This window comes from Manis javanica, chromosome 8 (genome assembly GCF_040802235.1).
Source record: "Manis javanica isolate MJ-LG chromosome 8, MJ_LKY, whole genome shotgun sequence".
In the NCBI taxonomy this organism is placed as follows: domain Eukaryota; kingdom Metazoa; phylum Chordata; class Mammalia; order Pholidota; family Manidae; genus Manis; species Manis javanica.
Genome location: NC_133163.1, coordinates 118967894 through 118994538, shown reverse-complemented (window position 1 = coordinate 118994538; position 26645 = coordinate 118967894). Strand labels below are relative to the sequence as shown.

The 26645-nt window shown below is 40.5% G+C and overlaps 1 protein-coding gene across 2 annotated transcripts in view; it reads left to right on the top strand.

Moving 5' to 3' along the window:
* The first annotated feature begins 1039 nt into the window (after positions 1-1039).
* UACA (uveal autoantigen with coiled-coil domains and ankyrin repeats) overlaps positions 1040-26645 on the top strand; it is a 96745-nt gene continuing 71139 nt past the window's right edge. The window contains exon 1 of one of the 2 annotated variants that reach the window (XM_073212096.1): positions 1040-1342. In XM_073212096.1, coding sequence (XP_073068197.1) covers positions 1262-1342 — 81 coding nt within the window. In that variant the 5' untranslated portion in view covers positions 1040-1261. The remainder of the gene's footprint in view (positions 1343-26645) is intronic. The other variant, XM_073212095.1, reaches the window with a different exon arrangement.

The following is a 26645-nucleotide window of genomic DNA, read 5'->3' as shown; positions in this document are numbered from 1 at the left end:
TGGCTTGGATTATCTATTTCAGAGTTGTGATAAGTAAACAATGACTGCTGTTAAAGACATCTAACAGATGATAGTTAAGAAACAATTTGTGTGTGGGGGACAATTACAGCTGAGAACCAAGAAATACATTACTACCTAAATTAATTTAAAAACTTTTAGGTGAAACAGTATTACTGAAAGTCTGGATTTCAACTCAAGAGCAAACGTTTTTGGTAAAGAATAGGTGTCTTTTTCTTTCTTTTTTTGAGGGGGCGGGGCGGGAGTATAAATAAAGTAAATTACATTGAAATACTACATCCATATCAAGTACAAAAGCAAAAACGTTTAACAGAATGTGACCATATAGAAAGAATTAGACCTTATTTCGTCTTTTGTCTCTGGCACAGCACAAAGGGCCGGCTTGGGGTGTAGCTCTTCTTTTTTACCACTATCTTTGTCACTATCTTTTATTGACGGCACCCCCTACTCTCCCCATTCCATCTCTTTCTCTCCAAAGCAGTGGGTTCTTCACTCAACAAGTAATAGTTGAGCACGTAACACGTGCTTTGATTTACTGTCTGTTCAAAGTCTGTTCTTCACGGTATTCTCTTCTGTACAAACAGCACCGTTATTTCTTAGAGGCTGTTGTTTGTTTCTGCCGGTTTTGATGCGTGTAGTGGTTTCCCGGTACTGGGATTTGTGTAGGAAAACATCGACAGATGGAAAGAAGTTGCCCTAAAAAGCCAGCGTCCGTGCAGGTAACCAGGAGTCCTTTCTGGAAGCAGGCGAAAGAGCACGTGGGTGGGAAGAGGCGAGGAGTCCGGGAAGACAAGGGCTGGCATATGCTGGTTCCCATGCTCTTTCTAGACCCGAGGCTCCACCACTCAGGCAGGCGGGCGCCCGTGCGGGAAGCCAGGCTCTCGCTGCGCTCCGCGTGGCCGCTGCGCCAGCTGAAGCCCCAGTTTTTCCTCGCGCTGGGAAAAGGAAGGGTGTTATTAAGTTTGAAAGGGAAGTCCCTCCCCCTTCCCGGATTCCGATTGGCCTGCGTCGGCCCCACCGCCTCCAGGGCCGCCGGCGGATTGGCTGCGGGAGGGGAGCCCCGCGGCAGGAGAGCCCCGCGGCAGGCCCGGGGTCCTCCGGAGCCCCCAGGTGGCAGGTGGGGCCCGCGGAGCTCGCACCGCCCCCTCCACCTCCTCTGGCGCCCGCAGCTCGCACACCTTTAAGGTTCGCGCGCGGGGGTGGCGCGCGGCGCCCGGCGGGAGCGGGACTGCGGAGCGTGGTCATGAAGAGCCTCAAGTCCCGCCTGAGGAGGCAGGACGCGCCCGGCCCCGCGCCGTCCGGCTCCGGGGCTGCCGCCAGCGCGGTGAGTCCCGTGGCCCGGGAGCGTCCCGCGAGCCGCGGAGTGCAGTTCTGCCCTCTGCTTTCCCTCGGCCGACCCCGGCGACTTCTCCTGCCTCAGGCCGGGGCTCCGCGCCGGCCCGGAGACCCTGGGGACCCTCCCCGCCGCTGCCCCGGCGCCTCTCCCGGGCCTCGACTGGGCCCTGCTCCGCCCCTCACCCTCAGGTGTCCGGACCCCTGGAAGAAACCCCGGCGCCTCCTCCGTCCGGGGTGTCTGCGTTTTACCCGCCTCGCCAGGCCCTTCCGCGGAGACCCCCATCCGTCCCCCCTCCCGGGGCTAGCTCCCCGCTCCCCACGCGGGCACCGTCGGGCCTGGCTCCGGGGGCACCCCCGGGGCTGCGGGCCGGGCGAGGCACTCGCGCCCCGCAGTCTAGGTGGACGGGGCAGTGGACCCGGCGCCACCCCGCCTGGACTCCGGACCTTCTGTGGGTCCGGGACCCGGAGGCTGGTGGACGTCGCTGTGCCACTGGGGAAGTTTTCCAAGGAGGTAGATGAAATCCGGGGTAGTTGTAGACAAAGCTCCCGATGGCTAGTGACCCTGGAGTCGGTGGTGAAGTTGGGAAGGGGGCTGTCATGTGGGTCTCTAAGTGTCACCTGTGAGGCGCAGGCATGGTGTTGCTCTGCAGCCTGGTCTCTCCCAGTGTGTGTGCTTAAGTCTCGTTGGCAGGAGAACAGAAACCTTGAGGAACGGTCTGACTACAGATGTTGGGATTTAGATAATTTGGCAAGTTAGAAGAATGACAGGATCATCAGAATTCCATATTACAAAGTGAACGTTATTTAAAAAGTCCCTGAGTCAAACTTAGATGTAATACTCGAACTGTCCAGTTGCCCATTCGGAGTAATTAAAACGGACCTTTATAATTTTGCACAAATTTTACCAAATGATTGATTATATGTGTTTTATGACAATACTCATTCATCTGTGTTTGCTTTTGAGTTCACTCAGAACTCTCCACCTGATTATTTCTAGGATAATTTTGTTGGACTTAAAAGGTAATTGTGGAACTAGGCTCTAATTGCCAATTTAAAAAAAAAGATAGTTTCAGATGCTGTGATATTTGACGATTTGATGTTGTTTGGTAAGAATGAAGTTGTTTTATAAGCACATAGGACAGGTTATTTGATTTTGCATTACTTTAAAAAATAATCAGCAGAAATATCATTTAGTGATATCTGAAGTCATAGCTGAATTAAAGATGCAGCTTTTTGTAGTGCTAGTTGTGTTTTCAGCTTTAAAAGGATATACTTTTCTAGGTTTATTCGCTGTATTTTCCCCTTTTCTTTGGCTTGTGTAAAGGATTCACATGCCACTTGGAGGTTTATAACCTTAGTTTTATCCTGTTTTTCTCTTTTTAGAAATGCGGAGTCCTTAATTGTTATTGGTATTATCAGCATGCCAATTTTCATTTTACACATTTGGAACATGAAGGGCATCTCTGACCTTAAGCCTTTAGCACTCACTAAACTGAGCATTCTATTTTTCTTAAAATAATAGTAAAAAATAAAGAGAAATACATGGTATTTAAAAAAAAAAAGAACCTAATAGGCTTAGAAAAGTGAACATGTCTCAGTTTAAGTTAAGGATAAGAATGAATTCTGTACAATATTTAAATGAAGTAATGAGTGTCATGACTAATAAAACCAACCAAGCATTGGTCGAATAAAATTAATGTACAGGAGAGACAGCTTCCTTCTGCTTTTCAACCTATAAACCATAATCCCTAATGTCAGATTTGGTCATGTGTGTACACACTATTATGATTGACTATCTTTTTTTTTTCTTCTTGCCTTTAAAAATATTTAGAACTTAATTATTTGCTTATGAATAGATAACATAGCACATGGCTTAATATTTGAAAGGAACAAAAATATTTATAGCGAAGGGCCCTCTCCTACCCGTGTCCTTCAGCTACCCTACCCCACCCTCCTTAGAGGCCACTGGTGTTATCGGTGCTTGCTAGTTCCTCCAGTTTAGCATATACAAGCAAATATTAATATAAATATTCTTTATAGAAGTGGTAGCACACTGTACTTGACGTTCCACATCTTTTTCTTCAACTGTAAATATCTAGGTCCATTCAGAACATCCCCATTCCAATCTTTGCTGTAATATACAATGCTGTGATGATTAAGCATATATATGTATATTTCAAATGTGTGTGTGTGTGTGTGTGTGTATGTGTGTACACACTTGTAGAATCAGTTCCTAAAAGTGGAATTGCTTGGTTAAAAGATACGTGCATTCCTAATTTTGAAGAATGTTTAATTTCCATCTATGCATCATGTACCCAATGTATAAAAATCATTTTTTCCATGCTTTTATTTAAAGTCTGTTCAGATAGTTTGATCTTTGCTCTCCTGATAAGTAAATATGGTATCTCAGGGGAGTTTAAATTTGTATTTTTCTTCTTATGAGTGAAGTTGAGCATCTTTTCATATTTTTAAGAACACTTTGCATGTTCTTTTCTGTGAAGAGTTTATCCTTTCCGTTTTTCTTTTGGGTTGTTGACTTGTTCCTTTTCATTTGAATTTACTTTATATCAGGGAAATTAGCCTCTTAATAAGAATAATATATTTTTTAAACTGGTTTCTTGTCTTATGACTTTATAGTGACTTTTGCTGTGCGGAAAGTGGTTATTTTTATACAACTGAATTTATATAACCTTTTGTGATAGGTTTACATTATATCTTGACCTTTGTACTGTACAATAAACAAAAAAAAACCCCAAACGAACAATTAATTTTGTAATTCAGCAGTCAAATATGTTCTACAGCATCTTGCTGATTGCTTATGTTGCATTACCCTGAGTAAGTATTGGTATTTCTAAAAAATTTAAAGTTACAAATAGAGCAACTGAAAAATATCTTTGAAAACCTTCTTTTGGTTCCCACTAAGAACAGAAATTTGGAAATTCTTAGGAAGCCTAAAGGATTAAATGTGATTTTTGTTTTAGTTGTGATTTTTGAGGTTGAGGGTTTTGTGTTTTCCACTCACGGATTTGGGTGTTGTTTGAAAAGATGTCAATGTTGTTATTATTATAATAGTGACTTTTGGGTAGTATGAATAGTTAAGGTCACAAATTGTTAATGTTTAACTTAAATTCATGATACTTAATCAAGCACTGTTCACTCATTTTTATTAAAGATGTCAACCTTTAATTAAAAGTGCTTACCTCAACTAAAGCTTTATTCAGACAGTTTCCTAGAGTTATCCCTGAATTGTATTTCTTGTGGTGAAGGAAGATCACAGTAAAGAAGCCCACCCTGTCTTTATGCTTTTGGAATTCAGCCCAGCAGCAGTTTTGACTATGTCATCAAGCTGATTTGAATTGCAGAGTTTTATTATTAGAATACCAAAGCAGAATGGTTGAGTTGCTTTGATACATCTTTTGGTACATAATGAATTCAAGAACTTAAATGATGAGTAGTTAAGGAGTTTAATTATTCCTTTTAATAAGAGTGGAATAACGATCGTGTATATTTGTCATGTATGATACACATTTTTCAAATTTAAAATAATTAGTTCAGGAATTGAACTTTGTTCAGAATTTGCCTTATTTAGTTTGGAAAACATTTATAGAACATGTAAGTTAGGCTAAAGAATAATTAATAATTAGGTCCTCTTTGAAGACATGAATTTAATTCCAAGTTGGAAGCAGAAAATGTACAAGATGAGCCCGGAATTCTTTGTCACACTAAAAAGGCTATCAAAGATTAGGACTAGGGAGACAAGAGGCTCCCCCTTGACCAATGAGACATTCCAGTTACCAATAAGGATAATATGGCAATGGACTAAAATCTTTAAATCCATGAGTTCACAATAATGATACAAAAAAAAAAAAAAGAAACCTGTTATTTTGGAAGGATGGTAGGGAATTGACATATTCTTTTAAGAACCACAAATAAAGAGAAAGAATGAAACATCATGTTTTCCTCAAGGTAACCAAATATTTGATCAGTGGAAATTTCTCTTTTATAAAAGGTATTTTATCTCAGCTAATAGATGAAGAAGGGGTGATAGAATTAGCATATCACAATTTTGCAGCTTCTAATGAATCAATGGATCTATAGTCTAGACTGATTATCAGGGGCTATTAATGTCTCAAAAAGAAAGACAACCAGACATAATTTATCTCCTGATGGAAATATCCATTAATAGTCTATTAATAGTTTTTCCAAAAAGAACCAAACTGGAATATGGTAGGCCTTTAGGTCTAACCACTATTTAATGGAAAATACAGGGACAGCGGAACAAAGGTATGCAATGAGCATAATTCTCGTGGTGCGAAACTCTTAGGACAAATGGCCTGGTTTCTTAAAAAATAAATTGTAGGAAAAAAATGGAGGGGAAATCTAGAGATTAAAACATTTAGGAGACGTATTAACCAGTCATAATGATAGACTTCATTTAGACCTTGATTAAATAATAATGAAAAGTTAAAGTTTGTAAGACAATTGATGAAATGGATATGTCATGATATGGAATTATGACTTAAAAGATTTAAATATGACAATGGTAGTAATATGGTTATGTTTGTAAAGAGTCTTATCTTTCAGAGAAACATTTAAAAGGTATACTATTTACAGATGAAATGATATGAAGCCTGGGATTTGGTTCAAAATAATTGGTGGGTGGTGGGTGGGAGAAGTGAATAGAGGGTACAGTTGAAGTAGAATTGGTCTGAGTTTATTGTTATAGCGGGGAGGTTCATGATACTATTGTATTTACTTGTGATACTATTGTGTTTTGTATATATGTTTTAAAATTTCTGTAGTAAATATCTAGGTACAGCCTTCAAGAATTTTAAGAGAGTTAGATAAGACATAAAATGATAACAATATAGTATATTAAGAGCCATGAATAGAGGTGTGTGTAAATTGCTATAGGAGCACAGATGAGTAGGATGGGGTCAGGGGAGAGATAGAAAGATGAAGTTTGAGTCTGGACCAGACAGACTGAAGGGCTTTCCAGGCAAAAGAACAGCAAATGCAATGGTGTGAAGCTGTGAAATCATGTATCCAGTGAGGGAGCATCAGGTTTGGAAAGGAACTTTGGTGTTAATGGTAGGGATGGCACAGATAAGGCATAGACAAGTATTTCAGTGAGAGTAAGGAGTTAGAGGATGGCATCTAGGGAGGAATTGTCGAAGGAAGGTGTAGCTCTGGGTGGGGGGTGGGGGAAGGTTATTCCCAGCCTGGGGTAAGTTCCCTATGAATCTGCTGAATGAAAGTAAGTCAAGGTAAAGGACAGGTTGGGAGAAAGGCTTTTAGTTCTTACAGTTGCTGGCTAGGCTCCCAGTTGTCCATCCCCTCTGGCTGTGGTGCCTTCTGTCTTTCCCTGCCCACTCTTTCTGGGAGGAGCTTCATGGGCAGGCCCTTGGTGACTGGCAAGTGCCAGGCCAACTGTGTACCATGAATGGAGGAGAGGAGAGAATGGCCCATTTTCTCTCCACCTCTTGCCCTGGCTTGACTGGAAGGCTCTGAAACATCCATTGATAATGTGATCCATCTGGGTTCAAGGTCCTTCTTAGATTAAGCCCATAGCTCGCCCATTCCACAGGAGGCCAGCAGCTGAACCAGCAGGGGGCTCTGGGCATACTCAGGAAGCAGCAGCTATGGCTAGGGGGCATGCCCAATCTACAAAGACTGTTCAAGAAAATAACCTTAATGTCATCAACATAGGCAGATCTGGTCCATCAGGATAGGATGCATGCAAGAGAGTATTTCTGTGATAGGACAGTGGCAGGAATGGGGTCCCATCCTGGTCTAGCATACCAGCCTTCACCCCTCTCCCTGTGGGGGTTATGGATGAGTCAATATGTTAGGCTATGGGAGGCACATGCATTGGCCATAACAACCAAACAACTCCCCCGTAAGATGTTCTTACCTTCTGGTCATTTTGGTTATGCTATGTGATCTTTGTGGGCCACTCTGCTGTTACTCCAGGAACACACAGGAGGCCAGTTTCCAGACCTTGTCCTCAAGGCTCCAGAAGGGCCAGCGATCACTGGTCTATGTGCTGAAATGTCCAGGGCCATGTCCATTCAGCAGAGTCCCTGGGGTTGAGTGTGGTTGGTGCTGGCAGCAGGATGTTCTGTTGGCCAGATCCCACTTCAGTAATTCCTTCTTGTTTTGCACGTGCAGTTTTATAGGAGAGGCAGCAATGTGTGTTAGCATGTCCACAGGGCTCAACGCCCCCTTATGGGGCTTCTCATTCAAATGCCATAGCACTGTCCACAAGTGGACTGACCAGCCTTGTAGACTGTTGGTGTCTGACTTAAGGCCAGATTTTAACAAACCATTGTACCTCTCTGTCATGCCTGCTCTCGTAGATTTATATGGTACATGAAACTTCCACATTATCCCAAACTTTTGCACCCATTCATCTAGTAAAGTGTGTGCCTTGATTGCTGTCAGTCACCTGTGGTCAGCCATAGGCTGCAGAGAGATGCTCTGGGCCCCTTTTGGTCATTTGCTGATCTGCACGATGTGCCCGAAAAACAACCAATGGTTCAGTAGCTGTGTCCACACAAGTCATGGCATACTGATACCCTCCTGGTATGGGCAGAGGCCCAACATAATCTATCTGCCACCTGACAAGGGGTATTGGCCCCTTTACTATTTTCCCATGTTGCTGTGGGACTTGGTGTAAGTCCCTCTTAGAGCACACAAGGCACTCCCGTTGGGCTCTGCTGACTTCTTCAAAGGTCAAAGGCAAGCCCCACCAATGGGCTACAGCCCACATTGTCTTTTGCCCTGTGTGCAACAAACGCTGATGTAACCATTGGGCCACATCAGAGGCAGGCTTTTCTTGTAGCGAATGCACCTGGGCCAATGTGTCTGCTTCATCATTCCCTGAGGATGCCAAAGGCAAATGGCTGGTCACATGGTATATGCTAACTGTTTTAGTCTGATCAGAGGCCCATAGGTCTTACCACAACTTTTGACCCCAAAGGGGCTGGTGACTACCCAACCAGTTGGCATGGTACCATATTGGTAGCCACAGGGTCAAGCCCTGATAGATGCCCCAGCTGTCCATGCAGACAATTACTGGGGATGGCTCCTGGTGATCATGAGCCATACTGCCCACAACTCTGCTCATTGACTGCTCTTCCCTTCCACATCCTCCATATTGTCTCAATCTTAGGATGGAAAGCCACAGCCTTCCACTTCGGGGGCTGCCCCGTCTGGAGCCAGCTGTGTACCAAACATCCTTTGGGATAGGGGCTCTTCCTTCCTGATAAGGACTGTTTGTTTGGCTCCAAAGCAAGTTCTTCCTGCTTCCCACTGGTGTATGTCACTAGCCTCAGTAAGAGTTGGAGTTCTCCACATAAGGGCCTAGTGGAGAGGGTGCTATGCTGCTGTAATTATGCACCCCATTTTGCCAGTGTAGGTATCTGTATCACGCCACTCTGTGGTCTTTGGGTCTAGTCTCACACCCACCCTATGATGGAATAGGTGGTTATTACCTTGGATAGAGATATTCTGGCGATGGGCTCTGTAGCCAGGAAGGCATGGTACACAGCAGCCAATTGCTTCTCTGTCAAGGTGTACTGGACCTCTGGTCCTTTCCAGAATTGTGACCAGAATCCAGTAGGTTTCTGAGTCTTTTCAAGCTGCTGCCAGAGGCCCCATCCATAACCATCTTCAGTTCCATGAACATCTGTCTCACAGGGCCTTGATGGCTCCATTACACTCAAGGCCTGCATGGCCTTGACTGCTCAGTTAGTGGTATAGGCAGATGCACATGTTTCCTCCCAGTCACACCTGATGCCCTTTCACACCAACCAAAATAAGAGCCTCAGAATTGTGCCAAGTGTAGGATAAACACTCTCCAGTAGCCCAGAAGACCCCAAAGCTCTTGTAGTACTGCAATGGTTGTAGGGATAGGGAAAGCCTGGACTTTACCTGTGACTGCTTCTGGGATGACTTTGGTTTTACCCAACCAGATGATGCCCAGGAATTTGACTGACAAACCAGGTTCCTGAACCTTGGTGCTGTTCACAGCCCATCCTTTTTCCTGTAGATGTTGCAGCAGTCTAGGTGCTGCACCTTCTAGATCTGGAAGACAATCAGACACGAGCATAATGTCATCAATAGTGATACAGCTGACCATTGGCAGTTTATCCCATGCTGCCAGTCCTGGGCTACAAGTCCATGACGGATGGTGGGACTGCGGAGGTATCCCTGTGGAAGTACAGTGAACGTCTACTGCTGGCCTTCCCACACGAAGGCAAACTGTTCCTGAGTTTCCTGTGCTATATCAATAGAGAAGAAAGCATTAGCAAGGTCCACAACATAATGATATGTCCCTCGTTCATGACTGAGGGTGTCTGTAAGGGCTGTAATAGAAAGGACAGCAGCATGTAGAGGGGGTGTGACTTTATTCAGTTCTCTGTAATCCATGATCATATGCCAGGAAACATCCAGGTTTTTCACTGGCCACACCGGGGAATTAAAAGGACTATGAGTGGGCCTTATGATGCCCACCTTCTCCAGCTCCTGTAGAGTTCTCCAATTTCTTTGTGTCCCCCCACGCAATTTATATTGCTTAGTATTTGTCACCTGCTGAGGTAACAGGCAGAACTATAGGCGGGTGCTTAGCATGTCCCCTCAGAGCTGCCTTTACCACATGTACTCTCAGTCTGAACTTCTCTGCAGTGGTTTGTAACCACAGGCCCTGCAGGATGTCCACCCCCAAAATGCATTCAGGGATGGGAGAAATACACCCAGTATACTCCTTTAGGGTTAAATGCCCTATCCCCCATGGGATTTGGGCTTTCTTGACTGTAATTGCCTTACCCTCATAACCATCTATCACAGTGCGGGGGTCCCAGGAAAGTGTTCATGGTTGCCATAAATTAGAGAACATTCAGCTTCTGTGTCCACTAGTGCCAGGACACATTGTACATTAGGGGACTGATTAACTGCTAATTCTACATGTGGCCTCTGGTCCCCTCTGTGTTCCCCAAGGTGGGAACCTTGACTTCCCCCTCAGTCAAACCATGATGCCCAGTCATCCTCCTGTGGGGGTGAGGGCTTAGGTGGGGTGTGGGTACTCCTCCCCAGCAAGTCTTGTAGGCACATGGGCCAGACATGGGGCTTTGCCTCTGACTTCTGTGTCTTGGACCTCAGTGGCTGGAACTTCTTCTCTGGCTTTAATTGATAGCACAACTGTAGCAAGATTCTATTGGGCTGTCCATTAAGTTTTTCTTTCACTGCCCTCGCCTTCATCAAATAAACCCACATCTCGTGAAGAAACCAAGATCTTCACGGGGCCCTTTGAACCTCTCCTCTCAGGAACAGATCATATCTTCTGTGCTCCTATTGTTTTATCCCCCTGCCCCACCCCGATCTACACCTCACTATTGGGTTACCCTACATGGGGGGGGGGCAAGAATAGTCACTAGGGACCCAAAGAGGGATGCGGGAGCCATACAGAGCACCAGATTTCTCATCCTCTTGGTGAACAACTCATCAGAGCCCTGAGCGTCCATATTACACGTGATATTTTTCATGCCCAACTCCTGTAAAACCTGCTGGAGTTCTGCATTCATTTGACAGCTAGTGGGGAAGTATGGTTAATCACTCTGATTAGGCCAAACTGCCTTGAGGGCTGCTGTCAGTCAATCCAAAAGCACGTGATTCCCTGGGTTCTGATGGCCATTTTGTAAATTCTGCTAGAGAGGGGTGAGTCATCCGGGATGCCAGTTTACCCATTTCTGACCCAGACAGAACAATGCCCTCTACTCCTAAGTCCCCAAAACACAAAAGCCACATGGGCAGAGGCCCCAAGGGCTTCTGCCGAACCTGGGTGTTCAAATCCACTAGCTCGGCCTGGGTATAGGGGCCGAGGATGGAGTGCTCCACAACCGTGGGAGGGGGCTGCTCCTCTCCCTGAGGAACCCGTGGTTGCTGTGTCTTTATTTTCTTAACTACAGCTGGGCTGGCTCTCAGTATGGGAAGGGCTGGTGCCTCAGGTGGCGGCCTCAGCAACAGCTCTGTCCTCTGTCCCACCCCCTCATCATCCCTTGGCTTCTACTCCCCTGACGTCCTCACTACCATTTCTGGAGCTGAAGCACTACCCCTTCCTTCACCTCCCCCATGGCTTCTAGCAGCTTGCATTTTTCTGCTGCCCCCTTCCCTGCCACTAGCATGTCTCTCAGCAGTGTGACCTCAGTTTTCAATAGCTTTTGTTCCCTTTTCAGAGAACCCACAACTCGTGTCCCTATAGACTTGCCACCAAAGGGCATCTCTCTCCTTAGTAACCCTTTCTAATGCCACGAGAAACAACCACCCACTTTTCCTGCTGCCTCATGGCCACTCAGTTCCCCTAAGGAGTCCCCGATTTTGCAGAGGGCCAAATCCACTGCCTTCAGCATCGCCATTCTTCCCCAATTCTGGGGAGGGGCACACTCCTTTAGGAGGCACTTTACCCCAGACCAAATTTCCACTGGGGAAACTCTAGGTGAATCTCCACCATCCATGGGTGAATCTTCACCACCCCAAGGGGGGTTCAAGGTTATTTCCCCACCATCTATAGGAGCAGCCTGCCCAAACACTGCACACATGAGGATAGATTTTGAGTTTACCAGATCCTACTGATTCTATGCCAGATATAGCTCGGGTAGTGGGGGAATGTTCCCAGCCGGAGGTGAGTTTCCTATGAACTGGTGAAGCTGAAGTAAGTCACAGAAAAGGGCAGGTTGGGAGAAATGCTTTTATTTCTTATAGTTGCGAGGCAGGCTCCCATCCACCCATCCCCTCTGGCTGCAGTGTGCGCTCTCCTTCCCCACCTGCCCCTTCCAGGAGGAACTTCACTGAGCAGGTCCTTGGTGACTGGCAAATGCCAGACCAATTACCAAATACCAGGAATGGAGGGGAGGAGAGAATGGCCATTTTCTCTCCACCCCTTGCCCTGATTGACTAGGAGGCTCTGACACATCCCTTGGTTTGTAAACGGACTAAGGCTAGGCAGGAGATTCTGGAAATTTTGCCATTCTGGTTGAAAACTTCCATTTACCCATGAAAGGCTTTTCTTGTTTTTTTGTTTTTTAATTTGATTTAAAAATTTGAATTCTTTGACAGGTTTAAATTACTGTTCAGAGACATCTTTGATTGGAATCGGTAAAACTTCATCTTCAGAAATTTTCCTGTTAGTGAATTCACAAGTTTATCCTTCTTTTCCCTTTCTCCTTAGAATTAGCTAGTAACCAGCAAAATTTTGTTCTTATTAGTCCTGTTTAACTTACAGTTATGGTGAAGGAATCTAGATCTAAGAATAATAAACATCTTAACTTTTGTATTCTTTATCTCTATCATATGGAAGTGTTTACCATTCTGTTACAGAATACACAAACATTGTCCATCCTCACATTTAAGGGACAAAACAAATTGTTGAAAGTTTCCATTTGCATGAGCTTATTCATGCAAGGGAAGTCAAATTGATTTCTGTAGGGAATTTGCCTAAAAATGGATGTTGGAAATGCACTTTCTGAATTTATAAACAGAATGATAGGATAGTATATGCATATTGATGATTTTCCTAAATCATAAAACAATTAAAAGCCTTAATAGCTTTTTTCTTTTTGGTTTAATAATATAACACAAAAACGGAAGAATAATTTCACCTGTTTATAGTCACAAAAATAGTTTTGTCTGTTGGACTTCTATCCTCAGAAATCTTGACTATTACTGACATTAACCAATTTATTTCCAAATGGAATAGTCTTCAACATGATACGCGAAAGATGAACTTACATAGTTGAGTGACTCTTTAAAGGCACTTGAGTGTCCCTTTAGTGGTATACCCTGGCGAAGGATGGGATGTGATGAGCTGTAATTACATAATTAAGTCATACTTGGCAAGTGACTTGAGAGGGAGTAGGTATATGACTGAACTTAGTAAGATAAGTGGCTGTTGTTTTAAAAATCTATTTTCCCCTCATAAAAGTCAGACATGTTCATTGTAGAAAGCAAAATATTTGAAGATAAAGAATAAAACAAGTCATCCACAATGCTATTTACTATGTCATCAGTCACCGGTTATGCTCTTTTCAAGGAGTCCACACTGCCTCTTTGTCATTCAGTCAGTGTTTAATTACCATGATGCCAAAGTAATGATACGTGTATAATTTTTTGCTGTTCTAATAAACTTCATACATAAAATTTTAAGTAATTCGAAGTGATTTGAGTAGATACAAATGTCCCATTAAAGAATATTCAGTAAATGCTAGTGAATTAGTTGAAAAGGAATTAGTCATAAGAAATCCAAGTGCCAGGGGCCAATAATTATTGAACATTGTTCATTTATTGAGCATTGTTCTAAGTGCTTTACATTAACTCAATCCTTACAGCAATCTAAGGAGTACTAGTGTCATTGTTTCATAAATGAAATTAAATAATTTACCTGCCCAAGGTGTCATAGCTAATAAATGGAGGTCCAGGTTGCCTGTCTCTGGAACCTATGGGCTTAACCATTGTGAACTGATAAAATTTTGAATTTTAAACTATGGCATTTGAACCTTTAGCCATAAAGTAGGAAAACTGGGGAGAGGGTTGTGTAGGGGGACGGTTAGGCTTTTTATGGTAAATCTCAAAACCAATTTGTGTTCCTTCTAGCAGTATATAAAATTGTTACATTCTTTATATGGGTATATAATATCCATTATCCTTCAATAATGGATACTATTATTTAAAACATTTTTTAATCTGATAGAAAAAGAATTACTGCTTTATTCTGTGTTTTTTATTTCTAGGCAGTGTGAACATATTCCTATGCTTATTACCACCTTCACTTGTATTAGGAATTGCCTGTTCACGTTCCTTAACCATTTTTGATTTGATGTCCTTGTTCATTGATGTTTAAGAGCTTTACATCTTTATTTTTGCTACTTGGCTGATTGTAGCTTTGAGAGTAGTGTTTGTCTCACTATAGTTACATTTCTGTTACCTTCCCTTATATTTCAAACAGTTTTTGTTGTATGTACTTAATTTTGATAATTGATAATGTAAAGTTATTGACTATTTTATATTCATTGTAGAGGACAAAAGTCTTTATATTATTATACCATTGTAGTGGTATAAAATTTTCTAAATTGTCCCATTTTAACTTTTGTCTTGAATTGTACATTGTCAAAGTATGTTATCCCCTTTTGCCTTTTTGCTGTGTGTGTGTGTGTGTGTGTGTGTATGTGTGTGTATGTGTATGTATTCACCCAATATTTTATCATATCCTTGGTTTTAAATATTTTAGAGGACATATGGATGAAGTAGTCTTGAGAATCTAATTGTACTAAAAATTATTGGCTTACTGGTATGTGGGTGTGTTTGTGTCTAAAAACTGTCTGTCTCCATTTTGGGGGACATTATGTTTTTAATATTGACCTTATTGTTACAGTGTCAAGGTATGACATTGCCTCTGTAATAAAGCTTTCCCCTTCAAATGCACAAAAGAAAATTAAAAAAAAGATCTCAGTGACTTTAGGTTAAACTTTTTCCTACCAGGTTGTGACATTGTTAAAGAGAGAGAGGGAAGGGGACAAGGACAGACACATCATGTTTTCTAACCCAGAAAAGTGAATGTATAATTTTTTTTCTAGCTGGTTTTTGTTAGTCCATGGTTTTCTCATTGCAGGGTACTTAAACCCTGTTCAGAGGTTGGGGTACTTTGAAAATGAGTCTCCAGTGCAGAAGCCTTGTGGGTGTGGTTCTGGTGAGGTCAGCACACTCTGATCTTCTCAGTTGTGTACGTGAGGAATAGCTCACAAATGCTTTCTGACTTACATGTGAGAGGTCTTTCTAATGAGAGATCTTTTTTATGATTCCTCTCTATTTTCGTTTTTACCATTAGATTCTTTTTAAATATTAACACTTTATATTTAAGAAAAAAGCACTTTATGAAGTATAAACAGCATTCATGGCAATAGATAAGTAGATAAATGTAGAAAATGGAGTGTTTCTCAGCCTTAGAAAGGGCAAATTGTGGGTCAAAGAATGCCCACTCATAGCTCTTGTAGCCGTGCCTGGAGCAGTATGAAGTGGCAGGGTATTGTGTCAGTGTCACAGGCTCCCACCCTGCAGTTTGGGTGACTTCGGGTTGAATCTTGCTGCTCCCAGTAACCAACAGCATTGTGACCTTAGGCAATTAACAAACACATTTTATTTTCTCATTAGGAAAATGGGTCTAGTAATTGTAGTTAGGGACTCAACAAAAGTTCTTTTTACTAACTGAAAAAATGTCACCAGGGGTCATTCCATTTTTGTCCTTTATAGCCAGATGAGCAGCAGTCTTTCTCGATCTTTTACTTTGTAAGTAATACATGCCCTTGTAGACTTTTAGATCTACATCTTCAAAAGATCATCTGCCCTAGCCTCCTGTCCCAAGGGAGATACTGGTGTTTCTGGTTTTCATTTATTAGAAAAAATATTTCCTGATGGCCTAGGTAGAGAAAGCACTGGGAGATGAGAGGAGGAATCAAAGAAGTTCAAAGTGTTGTGGGAAGGTCCGTAAACTAATCATAAAAAGTAGTAACTGCTGAGTCATGGACACAGTGGTGATCCAGTCTGGAGCGGAGGAGTCAATAAAGATGTTTTTGCAGGATGAGCTGATGCTTTTTTAAAAAGGAGTTGAAGTGAGAGTCATGTAACAAAATTAATCATTTTAAAGTGAACATTCAGTGGCAATATTCATAGTGTTGTGTAACCACTATCTCCATCTAGTTCCAAAACATTTTCATCTCCCCAGAAGGAAACCCTGTTACCCATCAAGAGAATATCTTCCTCTTCCCCTAGTTCCTAGCAACCACCTGTCTGCAGGATGAGTTTCTTAATCTGAGGCTTAAAATAAGTGGATAGGAGTGATCCAGGAAGGGAAGGAATTCCTTTCAGGGAAGAGCAAGAGCAAAGGCTTGGAATGAAGTATAAATGTAGTTGGAGGAAAAGGCAGTGGGTTGTCAGCTCGCCTTTAGTGGCTCCTAGAATAATAAGCAAAGGGGATTGAGTGCAGATAGGCAGGAGGGGAAGTTGGTGCTAAATCTTGGAAAGCCTTAAAATGTGTCATCTTTGAAGAACATTGGACTTTGTTCTGTGTATTCAGAAGCAGAGAATCACATGATCAAATGGATTACTTTCGTAGCTCTGTTCAGGATCAAGCTTGGAGGCAGGTCGACTGTTTATGAGGCTGTTGCAATAGTATAGGCAAGAATTAGTGAAGGCCTGCGTCATTACAGTGCTGGAAGAGGTGGAGAGGAGGGCACACGGTAACACAAAATGGGTATCTGTGACCCGGAGAAGCTGTGACTTGTCAAAATTACATGCAGTCAACAGACAAGTGGTCAGAGCTCCTGACTGCCAGCTCCAAGAGAGTCCCACTGAGCCCCTGGGGCTTGATGAGGCATGCAGGTGTAGTCCCTGACTCGGGGGCTCGGGGTCACTGCTTTCTACAAGGAGGGGGAACACTGTCTGCATCTTCCTGTATGCTAGCAACTTAGAGCTTTTTAAAGTGCTCATTTATAATTTATAGTTAATTTGGGTGAATAGCTCAAATGTTCCCATGATGCTATTTGTAAAATACTTTTGAAAGTTTAACTTTCTGTGGTGATTATCATTATAAGCACACATTTTTAGCAGATGTCTAATTTGTTTCTCCAATTGAAACATAGGCTAGCACAATGAACTAGTTTACATTGTTATATTTGCTCTATGTGTGTGTATAATATACACACATTTTTCCCTGAACCTTATGCAAGTAAGTTGCAGATACAGTTTACCTTTAAATACTATAGCATCCTTAAGAATAAAATATCTTCTTACTTATCTACAATATAATAGTGGTATTTTAAACTGTAGCTTTTATTTATAGGTGAGGAATCTTATGCGTAATATTACTTACGAGGATGAAGCAGAATTGGAAGAAATCATGTTTTCCAGTTCCCCACATTGTCTCACATTGTACATGATAATACTACCCCTCAAACTTCGGTAATATTAATGCATTATTTTGATGATTTTTGTCACACCATGAAACACTTGTGCTAATTGCTAATATTCTTTTAAAATTACTTAAAAAACACTTAAATATCCATAGATTTATTTAGAAAGGAAATTACATAAAGAACAGCAAGAAAGAGGGGTCCTCATGGTCCTTTGAGCTGTGGAAATTCTTAAAAGATGAGCATCTCTAGGGAAGGTGCCTCTAGGTTGAGTCAGGGACCAGGACTTTGGTGCTGGCTCATTCTCTTGGGCCTTTTTTTAAGTCTCACTTCATGCCCCAGGCCTTACTGTTTGACCTGTCCCTGCTGCAGGCTGATATGGAATGATCTGGGACCTTACAAGGAGCTGCCTGTAGACTGTTGCCCACATTTGTCCTTGTGCTGGTGAGGCCCGTGTACCTGAATAGTGGTGAATTGACCACACTTCAAGAGATGAGTCATTTCAGATTCTGATGCTAAGTAAATACTTCCCTGTTTGTGGATTCATTTTTTTCTTCACTTGCCTTTATGGCTAAGAATGATAATTTACTGAAGTTATGATTGAATTATTATTATTCAGTCATTTAAATTGGAGAATGCACATTTTTGTAAGTCAGCACACATCCTTTAAGTACTTACTGTATACCAGGCTCTCTGTGCTGCCGAGGGAATGTAACAAAAAATTCAGTGTATATTCAGTATTATTTGAAGTTTATTTTTCTTATTGTAGTTTTTTTCCTGAACTTAAAAATCACCTGGAATTATATATAATAACATAACAATACAATTTTTGAATGTCTTACAGTTATTAAAATAGTCAAAATAGCTTATGGGAACATGTAAATGAAATTATTAATGTGCTCAATATTTTATTTGATTACTAAATATTTATTATAGTTTAGAATATTAGATACATGGCCATGTTTTCTTGTATTATATTATTGTTTTTGCTTACTTGTATTGGTTTATTACATCAGGATTTTTATGCAAGTCAATGTTTTCCTTTAACATAAATTATTCTGTTATTTTATTCTTTCTTTGTAATGAACAGAAGGAAAAATGTGAAGCAATTTTAAAAACTTCTTTCATTTTGGGGTCATTACCATTTAAGTGGAGATATTCTGTAGGCAAAAGATCAGGAATGACAAGAGGTCAGAAAATCTTGATTTGAGTTCAGGCAGTGCTGTCAGAAAGCTCTGTGACCTTGGACAGATCACTTTATCTCAATAAGTTTCAATTTTCTTCTTGTAAAATGGGGATAAAATCACTTGCCTTTCTACCCTATGAGAGATTTTAGGTACAGCATTTTGGAAGCTGTAGAACAATATAAATAGAAATTTAAACAATTGTTGTTACCTATCAGTTAAAACATCACATTAGTTTTTGTTACTTGTGCCTAAAATTGTACTGATTGAGTTCTGAAAATATAGAAAATGTTGGCTCACAACTTTATTAGGTGAAGAGTAAAGCTTATTGTTTATATGTAGAATGACAAGATCCTCTGGATTCTAATTTGAGTTGCCTTTTGTATTGATTGCATGAGCAGACAATAAGAAGAGCACGATTTTTCTTTTTGTACAAAGGAGTTTTGAGTTGGTCGGCTGAATTAAAAGCACAGCTGAGATTGAAAGATCCCTTGAAAGTTTACAAGATACGTATTTTTCCGCAGTAAATTTTCGTTATAGAGGAGCACATGATGAGAACCCTAGACTTGGAGTATTTATTTTTATGACTGTTGTGACTGAGCTTCTCATCCCATGGTACCATTTGTAGCTGTCAGTGTGCTCTTTCTGCTGGTTAATAGCAATAGTTAGAATATTGGCTGATCGTGCTGAGAAAAAGTTTTTTGGAATTCTGTTGAGGGACAGCTTACCTACTTGCATATTTACCATTGTGTAAGTTACAATTACTTTGAGACTAAAAATTTCAGCAGAACTCAGTTCCACTAATATTTGGAAGATTTCTTTTTTGGTCTTAACTCTTATATTGCCTTTGTCATTTTTTTTGTCACTCCTAGAAATTCGTTTCCAGCCCCCTTGCAGGTTGCCCCTCCTCAGATCCAGTGTAAGCCTATTGCAGGCTTTTGGTAGTTTATAGCCCGTTAGTAGCCGAGGTTTAGAGAAAGATTTCTCTCCTCTGTCTAGGGTGGTGAAGTTCCTGAAGGCTAACAAACATGTTTATGGTCTATTACATTGTACTTTCATTTCAACAAGTATTTGTGTAGTACCTACTATGTGCCTTTTTTCCTTCTCTCTTCCCCTCCTCCTCTACCTCCCTTTCTCCTTTTCCTTCTCTTTTTTTCTTGCTAGGTGTGTGTAGTTGGGGAGAATCCTTCTAAGAGGCCCTGCCAGCCTGGTACCAGCGTTGTATTCTTAATCCTAGTTTTCCTTAATTAATTTTGTATGGAAAAATCTGTATATGAGCTTGTTTTTCATTTGGCCCATTTACCTCCTCTAATCTTTATACCTAGAATCAAACGGGACTTTGTATTATGGAAATTGTCACTGGTTTTAGAGTTCTTTGCTTCTTGTTTCCCCAGGTGTTATGATTTGGCACTAAAATGGCACCTTTATTTTCATGCTTCATTCTTTCTTAAATGTCCAAGTTCGTGCATGACTTGAAAATTGGCCCCCCAAAGAGGTGACACAATCTTGCAAAAACATGTCTTTTTTTCTTAAAAAAAAAGGAGAAACTTCAGCTCCTTTTTTGATTGAACTATTTTTAAAACTCATGTAATTTTATTTTCATGCTCAATTTTAAAATAACCTTTATCTTGCCAATGGGTTTCAGCCCTGGGCAACTTTGCTATGGATTCAGTGTGACCAAAGCAAATGACAGCAAAACGTTCTTGGGGGTGAAAGGTTATACCCAACTTTATTTCCAGATGGCAGATCAGTCACTAGAATCCCATTCACTCAGAGTGAGTCTGCATGCAGCAAGCTGGTCTCTGCCTCTGGGCCCCTCTGTCCTCACAGCTGTTCCCTGGGTCCCTCTGTCCACACAGCCATCCCACACAGACATCCTCTGGGCCTCTCTGCACAGTTGTCCCACACAGCCGTCCTCCGGGCCTCTGCACAGTCGTCCCGCACAGCCGTCCTCCGGGCCTCTGTCCTTGGCTCTGCCACTCTCCAGCCTCTGCTCTGCTTTCCTGCAGCCCAGCAGCCCTGTCACCCTGAGGTGCCCAGAGCACTGGGCGGAGGTCTTTTTATAGAGTCAACAGCCATGTATTGCCCACAGGTGTGCAGTGAGCTAGTCAGCCACAGCCAGGTGAGAATCCTGGCCACAGGAACTTTCATTTTATCCACACCTTACATTTATTTCTTTAATGTGTTTAGATATTAGATTTTTATTTTAGCATTTTAGGATTGGAAAGGACCTTAAATTTTTTTAAGTTCAGTGGTTAGATGAATTTCAAGCTTTTCAACTACAATTCACAGCTAGAAATATATTTTCGGTTGTGATGCAGAAGTGTGGGAGGCAGAATTCTATAAATGGTCCCCCTCATTTCTCACCCTAATCCCTAGGATTTAGAATATGATGAGATAATATGCCCATGAACATGTTGTTACATGGAAAACAAGATTTTGTAGATGTAGTTAAAGGTTACTAATCACCTGACTTTAGCCAAAAAGGAGATTATCCAGGTGGACCTATTTCTAATCACATGAGCCCTTTAAAAATAGATTTTTCTTTGGCTTGCTGCAGAACTGGAAGCCAGGGAGATTTGAAGGGTAAGAGGGACTTGTCATATGTGGTTGCTCCTTTGCTGATGGACAGAGCCATGTAAGCTGAGAGAGAGGCTCTGACCTGACAGTTCCCAAGGACATGGGCCTCAGTCCACAGCTGCAGGAACTGAATTCTGCCACCAACCTGAATGAACCTGGAAGTGAAATCTCCCCCAGATTAGATCCCAGCATGGCTGGCACCTTGATTTTGGCCTCCTAAACCCAGCGAACCCAGCAACTTCTGAATTACAGAACTGTGTACTAATAAAGGTTGTTTTTAAGCCTCTAAGTTTATAGTAATTTTTTACATAGTAATACAAAACTAATATGCATGACTATTTTGAAACCGTATGAGGAAATTCAGTGGAAGAAAAGGAAATCTTGTGAGAAAATAATAAAAAAATACAGGTACAACCTCATAGCAATAATACAAATTACTCACATGGAAAAAAGCTAGTAGAGTATATACAAAGATGATTGTAGTTATGAATTATGAAATTTTTATTTCCCATTTCTTTGTTATACTTTTTATAATTAAAGTATATTAATATACTTTATAATGAATTTATTCATTACTAAACTTAATTTTGGGAATTTATTTCTGGGAACATGCAAATTTTTGGACGTGAAAGACTTGCTGGCAAGTGTTACATGTTAGAAACTTTGAATTTTTTTGCTTAATTACTGAATATATTGTTAAAATAATTGGTAGTAAGAACATGTAGGTAATAAACGAAAACCCTGATATTCCTTATCATTGACCACATCACTAATTTGCTGAGGAAATAGCTTTTGCTGTCTTGTGCTGATGAGCATGCACAGGTCTACCCATTTTTTGAATAGAGATTCTGTATAGAGGTCTGGGAATGGCTGTTGGAATGGTAGATGAAAAGTTGCTTATGCATGGCCTTTAAAGTAAAGATGTGAGAGGACTTATACCTATTCTCTCTTGTCTTCAAGCTTTAAATAACTTTAAGTCATTTAGCCTTATTAAAGAGCTTTATTGCAAGGGGTCCTGTAAGTTAAGCTTTATTAGTCGGAGCTTTTTCTATACACACATTGAGGAAATTAGAACAGCAGTTTTCCTAATTACTTAGATCTGATTACATTCCTGTTGTGGAACTGTTTTGATAGTGTGGGAAAGGGTGAATCACAAAGGAGGAAGGAACTACACTTAGGGCCCATTATAAATACTTCTGGGTGTGGTGGTATGTTTGGGTGTACTCCTAGACAAATGAGGTGTCTCCCTTAATTCGGTGTGGCTAGTAAGGCTATTGTGTAGAGTTTTTAAAATTGATTCTCACCTGTAAGATAAACAACCTCTGTCTCCACCTGACTTCTTAGCATTGAGGATACTCCTTAAATAGGATGATAACTAGGGAAGGAATATTATTGCATTGGGCAGATGAAACTCTATCCTGTAGTTACTTTTGTGTGAAACAGATTTATTGAAACTAACATTACTAACTACATAGTATACTCTTGCTTTTCAGTGTTCCTGGGTGATAACATTGATTGAGTTAAATAATAATTAGAAAAAATGAGTAAAAATGATACCATTTCCATTGAAAGTGTGAATACACATCCTTAAAAATTATAAAGCACTTTAAACAAGGTCAGCTTTATAAAGGACAGAGTTTTGGAAACTTTCTGGAGTGTTCCTCTTATCCACCTTTACAATTTGAAAACTTTAACAATTGTATGCTTGTAGGTAACTTTCTGTTGGGCTTCCCTGTCCATGTTTGGTACCATCTCTATAGCAAGGTTAGGCAGGCCCTGTCGTTCTTTGGGGGACACTGAAGAGAATGTAAGTGTGAAGGTTTAGTCCAGGACAGATCTTAGGATGTGGAAATCAGGGTGTTGTTTTCTACTGTTAAGTGCAGTTCCTGCTGGACTGGGGCTGAGATTAAAACAGCAGGCCCTTACGTAATATTTTGGCTCATTTTCCAGCCCTGAGAATCAGTCCATCCTTAAATTTGGCCCTTTAAACACCTTGCTCCCCTAGTCCTGGTACCAGACCTGCTCATTGGCATTATTGGGTTAGCAGTTTACTCCATTTTTACCTTTACTTTTCTCTGAAGGGGAAACTAATTTTTTTCCCAGAGCATAGCCTACTGGTTACCAGTTACTCCTGTTGCCCAACTGTCAGCTAGCAAATCACCAGACATGGAAAAGAGGCCATTCTAGACTAGCCAGTACTCGAATAAATTGGCCAGTTGACTAGGCACATGCATGAGCCTAGTTTGAGATTACTCAGTCTGGCCCAGCACAGAACTGCCCAGTTAACCTACAGACTCATAAGCAATAATAAATGGGAGCTATTTTAAATCACTGTATTTTAGTTTGCCAGAGTAAAAAACTGATATATTATGGTATGGTAATGCTTTTTGGGAGGAAATGGGCATTTCTGCTTTTTCCTTTAATTACTATTCCAGGCAGAGGGCTTGCTATAGGATTGTATATTTTGTTTTCTTATTTTAAAAACAGGGAAGCCATTAAGATTGGAATGAAGTGAGCAAAGGGAAGAAAGTGGAAGATCATATCAGCGATCTCTTGGCAGTCTGGGTCATGTATGCGTAAGGATTTGGATCGTGTTTGGGGCCCTGTGGGGAAAACTGAAGTTCCTCTGGCCGGGATCCTCACCAGACCCTAAACTCCTTGAAGATGTAATTGGCCTGCTGCTAGGTTACTGCTTCCACACCTGTAGGCAACTGACTGAGTCACTACATAGCCCTGCCCAGTGTTCTGGGTGGGGGCAGAGACAAGGAGGATCATAGAACGGATTCTAGTGCTGGACCTGTTGACGGGAGGACAAGCCCCGGTGATAGACACTTTTACCCTAAGAACATGCCGTTATCATTCCTTCGTCTCACTGAATCTGTAGTGAACTTGACCGGGATTGAAACCCATTAGCAAGACAGTCCCCATCTAAATAGTCCAGCAGGCCAGTTTTTTTGTTTTTTGTTGTGTTTTTTTGTTACAGAACATCCACAATTTGGGTTTGTTTGATTTCTTCCTAATTACTACTTTTAGGTTAAATATTTGTGGCAAGACTACGACATACTAGAGGGATTTAAGCCAAGGAAGGACATGACCTGATTTATGTTTTAAAAAAATATTCTGACTGCTGTGTGGAGAATAAACTGGGTTGGGGGCACAAGGGTGGAAGTGGGAGACCAATTCGTAGATTATCATAAAACTCTAGGATGCAGAAACTAGAAAACAATATAAGCCATAATAGTTCTTTCTGTCATTGGTTAACCTAAATTAATATTATTACCCTAGCTATTTTTAAAACTTTCTTTTGCATTTCCACACACTCTCACTTGAGAAATAATTAAATTATTTAAAATTGGCCAATTAGAATCATAGGATCATGGGTCTGTTTAAAAACTCATCTTTTCCCAAAGCATAAATGATAAGTCCAGGAGAGAGGTGAGAAGGGAGTAACAAATCACAAAACATGTGAGGCTGTATTATATCTGAGCTATTACTAGAAAAGTCTAAGCAAATTATTAATTTGTAGGAGTGGGCTTCTAAACGTGGCTTGATTTCTGTATAAGTACAGTGGTTGAGGCTATTCCTTTTTTAAAAAATTTCTTTCATTTTAAGTAACAGGCTGTGGATGACATATTTCCTAAAAAAAAAACTCCTTAACAAAAGAGGATATCCTTAAAAAAAATTGTGAGCATCTTATATGTAACAAAGTAATTATATTTTATAAACACATATATGCAAATAGACTAACAAGTGTTTCTAAATACAAAAAAAATACTGTGTAAATTAAAAACTGAGTAAAACTTACCAGAGTCTAGCATAAAATTTAAGATTTTTACCTCCAGAAAAATAAGTTTTTTATCCTTTAAAGTACACATTTATAAGACTTTGGATGAAATAACCTGCTCTTAATTGTTCACAATACAGGAATGTTTCCCAAATAGGATACCAGTACATTCAAAAGGGGCAGAAAATCTTCCAAGACATTCTGCCTCAAACACTTGAGCCCTGATAACCACCTTTTCAAATTAAGCTACCAGCTCAGAACAGTAATGATTTTAAAGCACCACAGCTGTTCTGGATCTCATATCCTCTCATTATTAAACACTTTCCACATCCTTGAAATTCAGAAAAATAAATAATATGCATATAAGACACCCCATACCTCTCACAATACCTGTAAGTAATACTCATCAAAATTTGAGAAACAGTGAGCTGAAACTTGGTTACACAAAATTCTCACCCCTTTGCAAATCGCACCCCATGCCATTAGCAAAGGTCATTAACTCTGTCGTTGTCAGCCAAGAGATTACAAATATAAGCATCTATTAACTGTGATTAAAATAATCACCTTAATATAAATAGGTGCAATCCTCTGTTAAGGTGATAATGTCGCTAAATTTTAAGCTCCATAATTTCACAAGTACAGAAATTATAATATTATTTGAAAGCAGATGACTGTCAGCATTCTATTAAAATCAATGCAAAATATTTTAATTACAATTGTATAATAAAATTTCCCGAGTAGTTTGATATAAGTAATAGTTTGTCTATACAAAGAAAATACTTAAAGCATACTAATTAACAAAGAAACTGCTTATTACTCCATGCCAAATTCAAATTTTTATTCATATATAGCTACTTGATTGACATAAAGTATAATTTGAAATATTCAGAACTGCTTTTAATAGTTACCTAATATTTCCAAAATATGAAAACTAATTAGCATATTTAGAAATCTGGCAATTAACTTTCAAACCCCAAACTACAGGTGCTTCCCATAAGGGTATTTGCCAGTACAGCATTAATACTATAATGACCAACATGAAATTATAAAATCAATTCAAAGTACCTGAAATAATAAAAATAGTAAAATTAAAACATTTGATACTCATTCCTTTTAAAAACTTCATTTTCTCTAATTATAGAAAACTGTAAATCTTTAGAAATGATCATTTAGAGTGTGAAGATTCTCCACAGTTACAATATATGTGACATGTGAAGACATCTAAGATGTATTTATTATAAGAAAAAAGCAAGTTTTTGGAGGACAGTCTATTAGCATAAGCCCCAGTTTGGTTAGTGGAGAATTTTTTTTTAATTGGAAAAATTTTACCAGGTTCTTCACCAAACTCATAAAAATAGTTTCCTGTATTTAAGGAGCACAGGAATATGGGGTTCTCATACATATTCCTGAACCATAGTTCAAGAGATGAATTTAGAAGATTTAGCATGGTGTCTCTCTTAGTGTGTTGAATAAACACATGCACCAGTCTATTTTGGTGCAAATGGTTTGCTTGCTGTATCCTGTCCAAGCTGCCCTATAAAGTATCTTAGGGGGTGTTGGGACAAAGGAAAAAATACAGGCAAAAGGGACCCTGCCTTCAAACAGACAAACTTCTTTTTCTTTGTTCATTTTAGGACTTCTCTGAAGAAAATTTCTGAAATTAAGAAGTTTTGGAAATCACCATCTGAGATAAATGTTCATATCAAATAGTTCTAGGACAGTTTGAGCATACTCAATAATGCTTATGAATTTGGTGTTTTAATTTTTGAGAACACTTTCATAATT